Raw genomic sequence first — 14388 nt, 5'->3', positions numbered from 1 at the left:
AATTTTATCCCTTCCACCAAGAAAGGAACACTGCTTCCCACACTAATACTTCCAACTCCAACCACATCTCTACCTTTTTTTTCTCCATAAGCATGAATTCATGCTAGAGTCTCATCTTTAAAATAAAATTTTTTGACACTATACCTTTTTTTTTTAGCTTTTGCTTCTTCTTGTCAAGAGAAGCCTGTACCTGGTCCTTCTCTTTCCTTCCCTCTCGTTTGTACCTCAACACTGTATTTCACATTGCTGACCACTCTCTCACCATTAGAACTCTTTTCTTTGGCTTCCGTGACTGCACTCCATTCTAAATCTCCTCCCAGCTTGCTCCATAAACTCAATTTGGGTGATTTCAACCATCCCACAGGTTGCACTGACAACTCCTAAGTGTATGTAGTTTAACATCCTCTCTAGCCCAGACTACCTTCTTGAACTCCAGACCTCTACACATTCTGCTCCATTTGATTGCTCTATAGGCAATTCAAGCTCTCACTGTATTTCCCTGACAATGCTCACTGGTATTTCTGTTAATGGCACTTTGAATGCTCAAGTCATCCTACCCTTGCAACTCCTAAACCAAACTATCAGTAAACTCTGTTAATACATGCTTAACATTTTAATGTTCATTATTCTGTTCTTTATCCTTACTGCTATTATCTCATCTCCAACAATGTTGCTTATTCTTCTATACTGCTGCAACCGTGACTCTTTAGAAATGCAATTCTATCACTTTACTTCCCCTTTTAAAACTCTTTAGTGATTCCACATGCATATTAAAAGTAGTCCAAATTACAAATCATGCTAAATCCTCCATAATCCAGCCCCATGTACCATCCAACTAAAGGTCTTTTGCGACTAATCACCATTCACCACCCTCCTACTCTTGCCTCCAATCCCACACTCTCTCGTTACTCAACTTGATGTCCCCAAACGTACCATACTATTTAGGTCTCCAGGTGTTTGATCAAAATGTACCTAGCATTCATTTCTACTACTGTCCATGTGAACAGTCTTTCTAATCCTCTAAGAAACTGACGGTTCTGAGAAGCCTCTTATGGTGAATATAGAGGTGTTCCACTGAGATCCCCTTCCTGGGGGAAGGTGCTACCCCACTGCGGGGAGTGCGGTCGGCTTCAGCCCCCTCCTGGCTGGCCTCAACTACAGAGTCGCCTTCACGGAGATTACATACTGCAGGGGACAGCCTGCATCTGAGCAGAGAGGCAAGGCCGTTTCTGTTCCATGTGAAACTCTCTGATGGGCAATATCCAGAGCTCCGGACATGTTTGCTGAGCTTTGTGGGGGGCCCCAGTGTAGTCTGACTTCCTTTGCTCGGTATAGCCTCCCCCTCTTTCCCCTACACCCTTATAGATGTTGTTCCTTAATAAACCTCTTGCTCTCAATTGTCTCAGCATGAGGTTCCTGAAAACCCTACCTGTTGACACTGCCTGATTCACTCAAACACAGCTGATTATTCTCATTTTTTGCCAGTTAGTCTCTTTTTTATTGTATTAGAAATACAGTGATAATTAAGATATCTGTTGGCTTCCAGGAGTAATTTATCATATTAATCAGGAGCACCTTTTCATATTAATCATACCCTATAGCAATTTATAGGCATTAGACTCCACCAGACTTCTAACTTTGGGCACAAAGTCAGTGGTCAATAAATGCTGAATTGAATTGAAATTCAACTGAAATTTTTACCATATGAATTTCTAAAGAGAATAAGGAAGGTGGGGATCATTTGTAATATGTTTAAAGACTTTTTATAATTATTATGACATAATGTTGAAAATTAAAACACAATAACAGGAACAAAACACATTTTAATGGATACTGAACTGGCTATCATTTATTGATGTATGCCAGGTAATAAGCAAGATGCTTTTCATATATTATGTTACTGGTCTAACAATTTCCTGCAACCTAATATCCTTATTTGTTAATGAGAAAACGAAGGCTCAGAGAAGTTAGCAACTTGACTACTTAGTTAGCTAGTAACTGCTGGAGTGAGGATATGAACCAGATACAATTTTATGTTTACAATGCACAGCTTACGCACTGCTCAGTAAACTGTGCATATTAAAAAGTTCTGTCAGCTTGTCATGGATCATACTGCATTTTTAAATTAATATTACATTTGAAAGTATCTCACTAGTTACAGGCTGCCAGTCATTTAATTGCATTAAAGATGAAAGATACTAAAGTGAGAACATAGGTGTTTCTATCTACTTACACGTATTCTGTAGTGAATATGGTCTCCTCCAGGTGAGACTGCCGAACATGATCAAGTAAGTAGCTTATTCTAAGACAAAAAACTGTCCCTCTTGCTTTTTAAAACAAACCGAACAACTGCTTTCAAAAAGCCTTAATTACCTGGATCCCAACAGTCAAGAATTGTTGATAAAGCACTACGGAGAAGGTCAGTCCAAGCTGTATGGCTCTTTTCTGCTCTGGCCATGGGAGAAGATAATATTCCTTTCAGAGCCTGTAGGGAAGCTGCAACTGTTGAGGATAACTGACCACCAGGTAACCTCACAGCAGTTTCTCTGAGGACCCCAATTGTGAGGTACAATATAGTAGGGAGAACTGAGATGCTTCCTGTAAGACACATTTTTAAAAACACTTTGTGTTTCAGTCTATATATATGTATTTCCTAAAAATAAATCATCAATGAGTAAGAAAATGTCAAAATTTTCTAGCCTTTGAGATAATTTTTCATAAAGGATTATAACTGTTAAGATCATTTAAATAATTTCATGATTTTTAAGATTAGATTAAATTTTGGTTAAAATTGAAGATGTTAAATTGTGTCACACAATCACTATCTTTTGCTGTCTTGTTTTATTTAATAGTTGACAAATGTTGAATGTATTTTTCTTTATTTTTTGTGTGGTAAAATATCTACAACATAAAATTTACCATTTTAACCATTTTAAAGTATATAATTCAATGATATTAAGTTCATTCACAATGTTGTGCAACCATCACCACTATCCATGAAGAGCCTTAAATGCTCTATTAGAAGTACCGACTTGATTCCAAACAGAACTGGATATGATGACAGATTCCTGTCCTCCCTGAAGCTTTCAGGGAAAGCCCATTAAATATGGTGTACAGAAAAAATGCCCAAGAGCTAATATCTGCCACTGACGGTTTAAAATATTGTCGATCATAGAAGAGCATTTCTGTCTACAGTATATGCTGTCTGTATAATTACTTTTTACCTTTCTGGTAAAATAAATTACTAGAATGTAATGTTAATCTTAGAGGATTAAAAACATGACCCAAAATTTTGGGTCAGCATTAGTTTAATGAGAAAAGGATTAGCAACCATTATCTCCTTTATCTATTAAAATCATTTCTCTCCTTCCAGGTCAAGGGAAGCAATCACATACCACAGCATACCTTCAGGAGAGCACACGGCAGGGAGCTCCGAGAGGATACCCAGTGCAGCTGACACCAATCTGCTTCCATCTTCTGACAGCACCTGTGGCTTTGTAGCTTTTATTCCTGGGCTACCTGTCAATTTAGGATTTAGCTCTGGAAGCTGTCTAACTAGAATGCATACACATAATTCCAGTGTTGCAAAAACCAAAGATTTCCCAGGCACAAGTCCTCCTGTGTCCTTTCCCTCTCCAAACTCTGGCAAGGTTTCCTTTTCAGCAGCCCCATCATCAACTAAAAGATAGAAAGAGTAGTGTTGAATAAACACTTCGTGTTGGCTTTGCATCTGGTAGATGGCAATTTAGTTAATTTCTGTTGTAGGTAACACATTTAAATGGCTTAAATTCTTGGGTGTTAAAGAGAAACAGTTACAGAAGTAAAAGTAGTTGTCTTTTATGCTTCTTATAGCAATGGATCAAAAGACGTCTTCAGTAACCCTCTCAGCCTTAAAATATTGTCTGATTAACTCCTCGTTGTGAAGAATATCAGCCTGTCAGCTGGAGCTGTCCTTGGGACCTTAAATACTGGCAGGCAGAAAGGAAAGAATGGAGGTCCCTGATATCTTTAGGAAGCTGTCATACCTGCCCACGACTGCCAACCTCTGGACTTCTTTTAGATGGGATAGTAAGTCCTTGTGTTTTAAATTCACTTACATTGGGTTTTTTGTTATATGCAGTCAAATGGAATCTCAAATATAAACTCACAAATACTGAATTAGATTTGTAAACAGCAATTTAATCATTTTGCAAAACCTAAGTCATTAAAAAATTGTCAATAGTTCTTTGCATGCATATTGGTAAACAATCAATGTAAGAGAGTTTTTTTCCTCCTCCCAGGATTTTCTTAGAATTCTCATTTTCCCAGGAAATAAGTAGCTTAGCTACTGACAATAACTAAGCTAAAATGGAGAGGTGAATGAGAGGACTTAAAGCTGTCTTTAGAAATGTTTCATTTGTACTACATACAATAGATTATCAGACTACACAGATACATAAGTAATCCTTTACAAAACAGGGATGCAATGTGATTAAGTTGGTGTTATAGGTTAACAGTCACCTTCTGCACTTCGTCTCTTCTCCTTCACATGTTCTTGAGCTGCATAGATGATCTGCCTTACCACTTCAAGTGAAGCCAATTGAATGCAAGATGATTCTCGGGTCAAAATTACTCGATGTAGTACATTCAACAACTCGATACCCAAGTCCTATCATAGAAAAATGTAGGTGATACTGTATTGGTAATCCATATACTCTTTTTTAAAAATACCAATTTAAATGCCATGACAAAATTCAGAAAAAGAGTATATAACAAATTGCTCACAAAAAATAAAGTGTTAGTGCAATAAAGTTAAATAACACTTGGTCCACTTTAAACCAAGTCCAGATTGGTTTTTGTCCAATCTTGTGGAAGATGGCACTATGAAAAAAGATAATTTTCACACAGGTCTTAAATCGGGAAAACAGAAAAGGAAATTTCCAGGGATTCTCAAGATGGCGGCATGAGTAGGGTGGCAGAAATCTCCTTCCAAAATCACATATATTTTGAAAATACAGCAAATAAAACTATTCCTAAGAGTGACCAGCAGATACAGTATACGAGCCAGGATACATCTGTGAGAACCCAACATCTAATGGAAAAGGGTAAGATACAAAGCCATGACCCAGTGGGACCTGAGCACTCCCCCCACCCCAGCTCACTGACAGGAGGCAAAGAATCAGAGTGGGGAGGGAGTGGAAGCACAGGACTGCTAAATAATCAGACCTAGTAATCTGCCCTGGGAGCACAGACACACATTACATGGTGAACTGGATATTAGAGGAGCAGAAATACAAAATCTGAGATTAAGACTGTGAACAGGTTCCCACAGCTGGCTGCCCTGGGACAAAAAAGCAGGTGCTTTAAAAGGCTTAAAGGGACAAGGGTTTAACAGGTAGACAAAATTGTCCTGGCACACTAAGCCCAGCAGGCCGGGAACTTTAAGGAACTTCAGGTACCCTAACCCCCAGGGTGGCAGCGCAGCTCTGAACCCCCTCACAGTGATAAGCAGTCTGCCGTTCCATCCCCACCACCAGCACTACAAGCAAACCAGCTGACCCGCCACTGCTGCGGAACAACCGGGGAGCAGCCCCGCCTACAGCAACCACACAGCTTAACACAGAGGCTTCTCCCTGCACACAGCAAACTGGCCCAGACCCAGAGGCTGCTCACTATGCGTGGTTGACCGAAACAGACAGTGGAGACTGGAGCAGAGTCTGGGAGGCACAAAGAGGCTTTGTTCTCATAGAAGAACACACACTGCTCACCTGCGACCCCACTTGCGACCCCCATCAGTTCCCTAGGCCATCCCGAGGGCCACCCCGCCCATGGCAGCTAAGGGGATTGGCCAGGGGCTGCTCCCTGCCGGTGGTTGACTGGAGTGGATGGTGGGGATGGGTGCGGAGTCCGGAGGGCACGAGGGGGCTCAGTTCTCGCAGCAGAACACATACCGCTAGCCTGAGACCCAGCCAGGACCCTAGGCCATCCTGAGGGCTGCCCTGCCCATGGCAGCTCAGGACATTAACCCAGAGGCTGCTCCCTGTGTGTGGTTCACCGGCAAAGACAGTGGAGACAGGCAAGGCAACCGGCAAGCAGGAAGGGACTTTGTTTTTCCAGCTGACACACCTCCTACTCGCCAGAGACTACTCCCATCACCATGAAAAGGCAAAATAACCTTATTCAGTCCAAAATCCCTCAAACACCAGAGAGAGGGCTTAGTAAGACTGAAATCACCAATCTGCCTGAAAAAGAATTCAAAATAAAAGTCATAAACATGCTGATGGAGCTACAGACAAATATTCAAGAGCTAAGGGATGAATTCAGGAGGGAGATAACAGAAAAGAAACAAACAATGGAAGGATTTAAGAGCAGACTGGATGAGGTGGAAGAGACTTAATGGAATAAAAATCAGAGAATAGGAATACAGAGAAGTTGAGGCAGAGAGAGATAAAAGGATCTCTAGAAATGAAAGAATATTAAGAGAAGTGTGTGACCAATCCAAATGGAACAATATTTGCATTATAGGGGCACCAGAAGAACAGAGAGAAAAAGGGATAGAAAGTGTTTTTCAAGAAATAATTGCTGAAAACTTCCCCAATCTGGGTAAGGAAACAGTCTCTCAGACCATGGGAGTCCACAGATCTCCTAACACAAGGGACCCAAGGAGGACAACACCAAGACATATAATAATTAAAATGGCAAAGATCAAAGACAAGAACAGAGTATTAAAAGCAGCCAGAGAGAGGAAAAAGATCACTTACAAAGGAAAACTCATCAGGCTATCATCAGACTTCTTAGCAGAAACCTTACAGGCCAGAATGGAATGGCATGATGTATTCAATGCAATGAAACAGAAGAGCCTTGAACCAAGAATAATGTGTCCAGCAAGATTATCATTTAAATTTGAAGGAGGGATTAAACAATTCCCAGACAAGCAAAAGTTGAGGGAATTTACCTCCCACAAACCATCTCTACAGTGTGTATTTTAAAGGAACTGCTCTAGATGGAAGTATGCCAATGCTAAATAGCTGTCACCAAAGAAAATAAAATCACACCAAAGAAACTAGACCAACCAAATACTAACTAACTGCCAAATAAAATCAGCTATCCACAAAATCAGTCAAGGGAAACACTGAATAAAACACCTAACATATAAAAAGTAGAGGAGGAAGAAAAAGAAGGGAAAGAAATAAAGAATCATTGGACTGTGTTTATAATAATGCAATAAGTGAGTTAAGTTAGATGGTTAGACAGTAAGGAAGCTGCCCTTGAACCTTTGGTAACCACGAATCCAAACCCTGCAATAGCAGTAAGTATGTATCTATTGATAATCACCCTAAATGTAAATGGACTGAATGCACCAATCAAAAGACAAAGAGTAAAAGAATGGATAAAAAAGCAAGACCCATCTATATCCTGCCACAAGAGACTCACTTCTAACCCAAAGACATACACAGACTAAAAGTGAAGGGGTGGAAAAGATATTTCATGCAACGAACAGGGAGAAAAAAGCAGGTGTTGCAGTACTTGTATAAGACAAAATAGGCTTCAAAACAAAGAAAGTAACAAGAGACAAAGAAGGACATTACATAATGATAAAGGGGGCAGTCCAACAAGAGGAAATTACCATTATAAATATATATGCACCCAATACAGGAGCACCAACATATGTGAAACAAATACTAACAGAATTAAAGGAGGAAATAGAATGTAATGCATTCATTTTAGGAGACTTCAACATACCACTCACTCCAAAGGACTGATAAACCAGACAGAAAATAAGTAAGGACACAGAGGCACTGAACAACACACCAGAACAGACGGACCTAATAGACATCTACAGAACTCTACACCCAAAAGCAACAGGATACACATTCTTCTCAAGTGCACACAGAACATTTTCAAGAATAGAGCCTCAGTAAATTAAAAAAGATTGAAATTCTACCAATGAACTTCTCAGACAACAAAGGTATAAAACTAGAAATAAATTGTACAAAGAAAACAAAAAGCCTCACAAACACATGGAGGCTTAACAACATGCTCCTAAATAATCAATGGATCAATGACCAAATTAAAACAGAGATCAAGCACTATATGGAGACAAATGAAAATGATAGCACAATGCTCCAACTTCTGTGGGACGCAGCAAAGGCAGTTCTAAGAGGAAAGGATATAGCAATCCAGGCATATTTAAAGAAGGAAGAATAATCCCAATTGTATAGTCTAAATTCACAATTGTTTAAACTGGAAAAAAGAAGAACAGATCAGGCCCAAAGCCAGCAGAAGGAGGGACATAATAAAGATCAGAGAAGAAATGAAATTGAGAAGAATGAAACAATAGAAAAAATAAATGAAACCAAGAGCTGGTTCTTTGACAAAATAAACAGAATAGATAAGCCTCTAGCCAGACTTATTAAGAAAAAAAGAGAATCTACACACAAAAACAGAAGCAGAAATGAGAAAGGAAAAATCACTACAGACACCACAGAAAAACAAAGAATTGTTAGAGAATACTATGAAAATCTATATGCTAACAAACTGGATAACCTAGAAGAAATGGACACTTTTCTAGAAAAATACAACCTTCCACGACTGACCAAGGAGGAAACAGAAAATCTAAAGAGATCAATTACCAGCAACAAAATTGAATCAGTAATAAAAAAACTACCCAAAAACAAAACCCCCAGACCAGATGGATTCACCACTGAATTTTATCAGACATTTAGAGAAGACAAAACACCCATTCTCCTTAAAGTTTTCCTAAAAACAGAAGAGGGAATACGTCCAAACTCATTCTATGAAGCCAGCATCACTCTAATATGAAAACCAGGCAAACACCACAAAAAAAGAAAACTACAGACCAATATCCCCAATGAACATAGATGCAAAAATACTCAACAAAATATTAGCAAACCGAATTAAAAAATACATCAAGAGGATCATACACCATGACCAAGTGGGATTCATCCCAGGGATGCAATGATGGTACATTTGAAAATACATCATCATCTACCACATCAACAAAAAGAAGGACAAAAACCACATGATCATCTCCATAGATGCTGAAAAAGCATTTGACAAAATTCAACATCCATTCGTGATAAAAACTCTCAACAAAATGGGGATAGAGGGCAAGTACCTCTACATAATAAAGGCCGTATATGACAAACCCATAGCCAACATTACACTTAACAGCGAGAAGCTGAAAGTTTTTCCCCTAAGATCGGGAACAAGACAGGATGCCCACTCTCCCCGCTTTTATTCAACATAGTATTGGAGGTCCTGGCCTTGGCAATCAGACAACACAAAGAAATAAAAGGCATCCAGATTGGTAAGGAAGAAGTTAAACTGTCCCTGTTTGCAGATGACATGTTATTGTACATAAAAAACCCTAAAGAATCCACTCCAAACTACCAGATCTAATATCTGAATTCAGTAAAGTTGCGGGATACAAAATTAATATGCAGAAATCTGTGGCATTCCTATACACTAAAATTGAACTAGCAGAAAGAGCAATCAGGAAAACAATTCCATTCACAATTGCATCAAAAAGACTAAAATACCCAGGAATTAACCTAACCAAGGAAGTGAAAGAACTATACTCAAACTACAAGACACTCATAAGAGAAATTAAAGATACCAATAAACGGATACACATCCCGTGCTCACGGATAGGAAGAATTAATATTGTCAAAATGGCTATCCTGCCTAAAGCAATCTACAGAATCAATGCAATCCCTATCAAAATACTGACAGTATTCTTCAACAAACTGGAACAAGTAGTTCTAAAATTCACATGGAATCTCAAAAGACCCTGAATAGTCAAAGCAATCCTGAGAAGGAAGAATAAAGTAGGGGGGGATCTTGCTTCCCAACTTCAAGCTCTACTACAAAGCCCAGTAATCAAGACAATTTGGTACTGGCACAAGAATAGACCCATAGACCAGTGGAACAGAATAGAGAGTCCAGATATTAACCCAAGCATATATGGTCAATTAATATACGATAACAGAGCCATGGATATACGATGAGGAAATGACAGCCTCTTCAACAGCTGGTGTTGGCAAAACTGGACAGCTTCATGTAAGAGAATGAAACTGGATTACTGTCTAACTCCATACACAAAAGTAAACTAGAAATGGATCAAAGACTTTAATGTAAGTCATGAAACCATAAAACTCTTAGAAAAAAACATAGGCAAAACTCTCGAATATAAACGTGAACAACTTCTTCATGAACATATCTCCATGGGCAAGGGAAACAAAAGCAAAAAATGAGCAAGTGGGACTATATCAAAGTAAAAAGCTTCTGTACAGCAAAGGATACCATCAGTAGAAGAAAAGGGCATCCTACAGTATGGGAGAATATATTCAAAATTGACATATCCGTTAAGGAGTTGACATCCAAAATATATAAATAGCTCATACACCTCAAGAAACAAAAAGCAAATAATCCAATTAAAAAATGGGCAGAGGAGCTGAACAGACACTTCTCCAAAGAGGAAATTCAGATGGCCAACAGGCACATGAAAACATGCTCCACATCGTTAATTATCAGGTAAATGCAAATTAAAACCACCTCATACCACTCAGGATGGCCAACATCCAAAAGACAAACAACAACAAATGTTGGCGAGGATGTGGAGAAAGGGGAACCCTCCTATACTGCTGGTGGGAATGTAAATTAGTTCAACCATTGTGGAAAGCAGTATGGAGGTTCCTCAAAAAACTAAAAATAGAAATACCATTTGCCCCAGGAATTCCACTCCTAGGAATTTACCCTAAGAATGCAGCAGCCCAGTTTGAAAAAGACACATGCACCCCTATGTTTATCGCAGCACTATTTACAATAGCCAGGAAATGGAAGCAACCTAAGTGTCCATCAGTAGATGAATGGATAAAGAAGACGTGGTACATATACACAATGGAATATTACTCAGCCATAAGAAGAAAACAAATCCTACCATTTGAACAACATGGATGGAGCTAGAGGGTATTATGCTCAGTGAAATAAGCCAGGCGGGGAAAGACAAGTATCAAATGATTTCACTCATATGTGGAGTATAAGAACAAAGGAAAAACTGAAGGAACAAAACAGCAGCAGACTCACAGAACCCAAGGATGGACTAACAGTTACTGAAGGGAAAGGGCCTGGAAAGGAGTGGGGAGGATGCGTGGGAAGTGAGGGATAAGAGGAAAAATGGGCATTACGATTAGCACACATAATGTAAGTGTGCTTTATCTTCCTGATCACTTACCAGGGAAGGCAGTATAGCACAGAGAAGTAGTGATTCTATAGCATCTTAGTACGCTGATAGACTGACTGTAATTGGGTATGTGGTGGGGACTTGATAATGGGGGGAACCTAGTAACCAAAATGTTGCTCATGTAATTGTATATTAATGATACCAAAATATTAAAAAATTTAAAAAAAGGAAATTTCCAAAACAAGATGAGCAATTTGGCTCAAAGAATACATGTATTGCCATGTAAATTCCCACATTTACATTGTTTTCTAGTAATAACAAAGGATGATGAAGAATGACATTAAGAGTGGCTAAGTTAGTGAGCATAGAATGGATCTCTCTCTAAAGAATAAAATACACTGGAGAAATACTATTTTGTTTTCCCCTTTCTATTGGTTACTCTGCTGGTTTTCTTTCATTTGAAAATAATAATAAATCTGTCATTATAACATTTCTTTTAACACATAGAATAAAAAAACACAAAACGTTCAAAATTTACTCAGTATAATCCAAGTCACATAGGAATCTGTTTAATCATTTAAACCTAATAAGTGATAGTATTAATAAGTTACATAATAGTCAATGCAGACTGGAACCATAGCATCCATTATTCTTAACATCCAAGAGTCAGTAATAAAAATTTAATATGTTGGAAACACATGATGCTAAAGGTGTCTGTCCAATACATAGTTGCGCTTGGGAAGGCAGTTAAAGGAAGTGCCATGGTTTGTAATGATCCTTTTATCATAGTCACAACTGGGTCAGATACTAGTGTCTGACTCCACCTACAGGCTAGCAAATAGCTGCTTAAAAAAAAGACCTGGTGAGGAAACTCAGCCATCAGGAATACTCTGTAGTTGACAGCAACTACATGAATATTCTCTCTTGGGGAAATGGAATATGAGATACAGATGTATACAAGGAGCAAGGGGCCCAGAAGCAAAAAGAGATGAAGATGGTATGCCACATGTAATTAGAGGCTACTCTACCTCTACTGGACAGTGCAATAGACTGACTTCCCATCAACGCAGGGAGTTTGACTAAGAACTGCTATACAGGGTGGTTAGATGGCCACAGCAGAAATAAGAGCAGAAGCAGAGAGAGAAAGTGGTGGTCCGAGGCACGACTGCTCCTGGATCAGGACAGTTGCTGAAGGCAATTCAGTTCTGAGGCCTAGCTGTGCAGCTGTTTAATTTTATTTTTATTTCTCTGTGTTCACTGCAGTAACCTGAACATATTTCTGCTCCTGTTTCTTGAGATCTACAAAAGCCTAACAAAAAAAACAAGAAATCACCTGATCACTGCCAATTTTAGATCTGGGCCAAGGGACATCTAGAAGGGCCTGTAGTGCATGTAAACAAGCAGTGATGCTTTCCATGGTTGCATCTGAGTGTAAAGAACATAGAAATTCCACGCTGATGCCTGTAGAAAGCAGAAAAAGAGAAGGCAGCATCTTTGAGATTCTTAATGAAGTTAAAGAATTAATTTTTCATTTTGATAAGATATGCAAATAAGCTTAGCAAAATGGTAATGCAAATAAGCACAATGAATTTAAGACTCCAAACAATTAAGTGATAAGGCAAATTTCTTAACAGACTATACCAAGAATAATCTCAATTAGGCTTGTGCACTACTGCATAGTTGCTATGCAATAGTTCAAGATGCAAAATTTATAATAAGTTTTACCAGAGATCTTAACATTCATAGTTTCATAACTTAATTTTGCCTAAAATACAGAGTGACTACCATGTATCAAGCCCTGGACTTTACATGTATCATTTCATTTCATTCTCACAATACATGAGAAAGAAATTTAATATTATTACCACTCTTTTTAAGATAGTATTACACAGAGCTTAAATAATTTAATTTGCCCAAGGTTACAGTGGGTACATCAAGAATTTGAATGGAAGTAGTTAAACTGCACAGTTTATGTGCAGCCCATACTTCATTCTATAAAAGTTTGCTTTTACAAAGCTTATCTCAAGACAAATTGAAACAAAATTTAAATATGCCCAAGGATATTAGGAAATCTGCTCATGTCTGGCCTAGGAAAGAGCAGTAAGATAAACCACACAAACCATAGATCTACTTAATCATTTAGCTTTATAACCCTTACATTACACTTCATTTAACCACACTTCTTTTTAAGTAATGATCTCATGGATTGTTTCCTCAGAACTAGGTAAAATATGAAAAACCTTTTTTTCTTATTCTAGAAATTCACTGTATCTTAGAAAGAAACTTCACTTTAAAAATAAAGTTACAGGAAAGCCAAAAAATGGGTTTAACTTCATATATCTAAAAATCTCCTTCAACCTTAAATATTTGCTTGCAGTTCTGTACCTTCAAGTGTATTTTCTTGAACCTTGCAATCTTGGGGAATGGGGGGGGGGACTGGGGAGACTCAGTATATTGATATTTTTAATACAGATACTGGGAAATTCAGAACATTTGTAGGTACCACATAGACTTTTTAGAAGTTGTGTGGAAGAATAGGCTTCGCTTACAATTTCTATAATTCATTCAACTTCATGATGAAGTCAGCTTGTAACAGGATTCTAGACTTAATATAATGAAATCTGCAATTTATAAGACACATACAAGTGTCCTCAGTTACATCAAGACTATCACAGGCACCTAACAGAATGAGGTAATAGTCGTCAAGAGCAGATAGGTACAATTCAAGAAAAACTCTTGTAGGTGTTTTTACTGACCTAAAATAAGATGGAATCTATCAGTGTAGACATCCTCAGGGGACTTTACTGTAGCCCCAGATGATGAACCCTGACACATGGAAGTTGGTGTTACAGGCCTTGAGAGATTAGCTGCTCCTTCATCTGCGTCAGCCACAAAGCCTGTACTGGTAAGCCACAGTGCTGTGGCGTGGAGGATAAGTGCCCAGGAATTATAATAATGCAATTTTGCATTGTCACTAGTTTCTGCTGTGTAGAAAGCACCACCTGTAAAAAAGAAGCAGCAAACAGTTTCAGGAGAAATAATAGAAAAGATTAGCTTACACTATACTTTCTCTGTTCTGTTCTAAGATACAGGTCATTACCATCGTTGCAAAAGCTCCTTAATGTCCCTTTCCAGTCAGTCCTTTACACCCAAGGCAAATACTTTATGATTTTTATCACCACAGATTTGTTTTGCCTGTTCTT

General features: G+C 38.4%; 1 protein-coding gene and 1 long non-coding RNA gene across 5 annotated transcripts in view; one reads left to right on the top strand and one right to left on the bottom strand.

Moving 5' to 3' along the window:
* The window catches only part of HEATR5A (HEAT repeat containing 5A), a 122446-nt gene that overhangs the window by 5751 nt on the left and 102307 nt on the right, over nucleotides 1-14388 (bottom strand). For all 4 annotated transcript variants that reach the window (XM_057488506.1, XM_057488507.1, XM_057488508.1 and 1 more), the window contains 5 exons: nucleotides 13942-14187; nucleotides 12519-12646; nucleotides 4501-4648; nucleotides 3406-3678; nucleotides 2374-2598 (listed from right to left, as the gene is read on the bottom strand). In XM_057488506.1, the coding sequence (XP_057344489.1) occupies nucleotides 2374-2598; nucleotides 3406-3678; nucleotides 4501-4648; nucleotides 12519-12646; nucleotides 13942-14187 (1020 nt within the window). The remainder of the gene's footprint in view (nucleotides 1-2373; nucleotides 2599-3405; nucleotides 3679-4500; nucleotides 4649-12518; nucleotides 12647-13941; nucleotides 14188-14388) is intronic.
* The window catches only part of LOC130679529 (uncharacterized), an 84312-nt gene that overhangs the window by 36258 nt on the left and 33666 nt on the right, over nucleotides 1-14388 (top strand). The window lies entirely within an intron of this gene.

This window comes from Manis pentadactyla, chromosome 11 (assembly GCF_030020395.1).
Source record: "Manis pentadactyla isolate mManPen7 chromosome 11, mManPen7.hap1, whole genome shotgun sequence".
Taxonomy (NCBI): domain Eukaryota; kingdom Metazoa; phylum Chordata; class Mammalia; order Pholidota; family Manidae; genus Manis; species Manis pentadactyla.
The sequence above is the reverse complement of the archived record's forward strand: the minus strand, read 5'-3'. Positions and strand labels throughout refer to the sequence as shown.